The 2,922-nt window shown below is 44.0% G+C and overlaps 1 protein-coding gene across 1 annotated transcript; it reads left to right on the forward strand.

Annotated features, from left to right (window-relative positions):
* Positions 1–1,244: 1,244 nt before the first annotated feature.
* On the forward strand, positions 1,245–2,061 carry HS6ST1 (heparan sulfate 6-O-sulfotransferase 1; the record flags this gene model as incomplete). Its single annotated transcript, XM_009585163.1, has 1 exon — positions 1,245–2,061. A coding segment is annotated over one exon (744 nt), but the record flags the coding sequence as incomplete, so codon positions are not given.
* Between the last annotated feature and the right edge of the window lie 861 nt (positions 2,062–2,922).

Raw genomic sequence — 2,922 nt, forward strand, 5'->3', positions numbered from 1 at the left:
CCCCCCCCCCAAACTGCGCAGTGTCCTCGCAATGGCCATCACATTCAGCTCTCCCAAGCCATGCCGGCAGGACAGCGAGCCACAGCTGCATTCCAAAGATGCACTTCTGATGGGGAAATGAATCCACCGCCACCCCTGTATGAAACATTTCCCGTTATGTGCGTGCATTACCCTGCCAAAGCCAGGTGCTCCCGTTCATGCACAGTGTCACACAGCCCCATGTGCTGGGAGCACATGTGAATTTAATTCCCTGCCAGTTTTAGCAACTAGAGAAGGTATTTCCTTGTTCTAGAAACACTCGGGGACACCGTAGTCTCAAGCTACTGGAAGTTAGGGAAAAAAAGGCCCACTTCCCTCTGTCTGGAGAGGGCTGTTGCAGACTGCCATCGCTATCAATCCCAGAACTTTATCCAGCCTCAACGTGGGTTCTAGCTGGAGGGTCTCTTTGTACAAGACAGCTGTCATGTTTTCAGTTCAGTTTTGTATTGTTGGGGACTTCATTATACTTGGAACAGCAAGAATGCCCCATGTCACTATGTGTGTTCCTCCTGATTGCCTTGCTTTTTCCTCCTTTTTAGTCTCGCGTCAGAAGTGTGTCTTAAGTTTGTTTGAATTGATAGCAGATTAGCTGAAATGAGAATAAACTATTGCTACTATTGCTAGTTGTCAACTCATGCCTTCTCTTTCTACAAAGCATATTGCATTCCTGATTTCCCATTATTTTTCACTTATGTTCCTGTGGTGTTATCCTGCTACTCACTGCAGACTCCCAAATTTCAGCTCGGCAGTCAGATCAATCAAGCAGTAGGTGTCCTGGTCAGCATCTGCATGAAGTGAAAATGATAGGCCCAGCTCATAAACAGACCAGTTGCTCTGGGCTGCAGAGCAAGTCCTGGCTGATTCAGAGGGCACGTGGTCATGTGAAAGGCCAGGCAGTCCCTGAAGTCACAGTTGCTCTCTGAAGGTGGTAGATGAGTTGAATCCTGGTGATTTGTTCCGACATTGCAGTCTGTTGCTGAAAATGGATGTCCTGGTGAAAGCGTTACTACTTGGCAAGACTAAAATGGTGGGCAGTGAGAAAGAGAAACATGGGCCTAATGTTGCACAAACTACTTCGCATGAGATGTTGCAAGAAGAAAATAATCCAAGAGTACAGTGGAATGGATGCTGTGATGTTGATTTACTCTTGTCTTTTTGATATCTGCGCTAGATCTCAGCTTGCCAAGCATCTTTCTTGTTACTAGCAGAATATTTATTTTATTTTCTCTTCTCCTTGTAGAAAATTTTACTACATCACACTGCTGAGAGACCCTGTATCTCGTTACCTCAGCGAATGGCGTCACGTCCAACGAGGAGCTACTTGGAAGACCTCCTTGCACATGTGTGATGGCAGGACACCAACTCCTGAAGAGCTGCCGTCGTGCTATGAAGGCACAGACTGGTCAGGCTGCACGCTGCAGGAGTTCATGGATTGCCCGTACAATTTGGCCAACAACCGCCAAGTGAGGATGTTGGCCGACTTGAGCTTAGTGGGCTGCTACAACATGTCTTTCATCCCAGAGAACAAGAGAGCACAGATCCTGCTGGAGAGCGCAAAAAAGAACCTCAAAGACATGGCCTTCTTCGGCCTGACAGAGTTCCAGAGAAAGACCCAGTACCTGTTTGAGAGAACTTTTAATCTGAAATTCATCCGGCCCTTTATGCAGTACAACAGTACCAGGGCAGGAGGGGTGGAGGTGGATAATGACACCATCCGGAGGATTGAGGAGCTCAATGACTTGGACATGCAGCTCTATGACTATGCAAAGGACCTCTTCCAACAGCGCTACCAGTACAAACGGCAGCTAGAGAGGATGGAGCAGAGGATAAAGAATCGGGAAGAGAGGCTTCTTCACCGGTCCAATGAAGCACTTCCCAAGGAAGAGACCGAAGAGCAAGGACGCTTGCCCACTGAGGACTACATGAGCCATATTATAGAGAAGTGGTAGCCTAGGCAGACTTTTATATTAATGATATTCTAGGGTTTCCATATAAAAGATCATGGAAGTAAAATTACAAAAACAACAAAAAATATTTTATTTAAAAGCAAGTCTGTAAAACAGAGGATACATTGCTTCCTTAAGCATAGGGTCTTTTTACTGTTTCTTACAAGACCGATGAGATTCTTAAAAAAAAAAATAAATACATAAAAATAAAAAAAGGGTCAACATTATAATGCAGAGGTAAAAAATGCACAAATGCAGTTACCCACTCTTAAGGCCAAATGCAAAAGAATGTTTCTTATCCTCACAATTCAAACACAAATGGCAGAAGTAGGATTTTTTAAAATCTGTTTATCCCCTGAGCATAATGGTATAAAGATGCATAATTAAAAAACAAGGAAACTGAGGTTTTCTTTTGTGGGTGTTTTTGGAGGTGGGATGGGAATTGCATTGCTTGTAAGTAAATGATAACGATGACTAAGTTGAGGATGTGCTACCCTGTCAGGCTGTGATCTGAGCACAAGGATAGTCACTTTGTTTCAGCTGGCAGCCACTGCCAGAAAGTAGAGCACCATAAAAATAAAAGAAGAAGAAAAACATCAGAGGATGAGAAACATTAAAGCAAATTACTATGGCCTAGGATATGTACTTAGCACAGTGGTTTTGATACATTGCACTGGTATCACATATACGCAACTTCATCACAAAAATAATAGGGAATTCATGCACAAAGCTCCCAGGTTTGTTTCACAGGCAGGTCCCAAAACAAGTTAAGAGCCGACCAAATTCCACATAGCTGAAACGTGCACTCACATGCCATCCTGTCACCCTACACAACTGCCGCTCATGCCTTCATCAGTATTATGTGTTAACGGCACATGAAAACCCTATCCTATATACTAAAAAAAAGGAAGAAGTTAAATAGCAACACTCCCTCACA

Source organism: Fulmarus glacialis, unplaced genomic scaffold, assembly GCF_000690835.1.
Source record: "Fulmarus glacialis isolate BGI_N327 unplaced genomic scaffold, ASM69083v1 scaffold21499, whole genome shotgun sequence".
Classification (NCBI taxonomy): Eukaryota; Metazoa; Chordata; class Aves; order Procellariiformes; family Procellariidae; genus Fulmarus; species Fulmarus glacialis.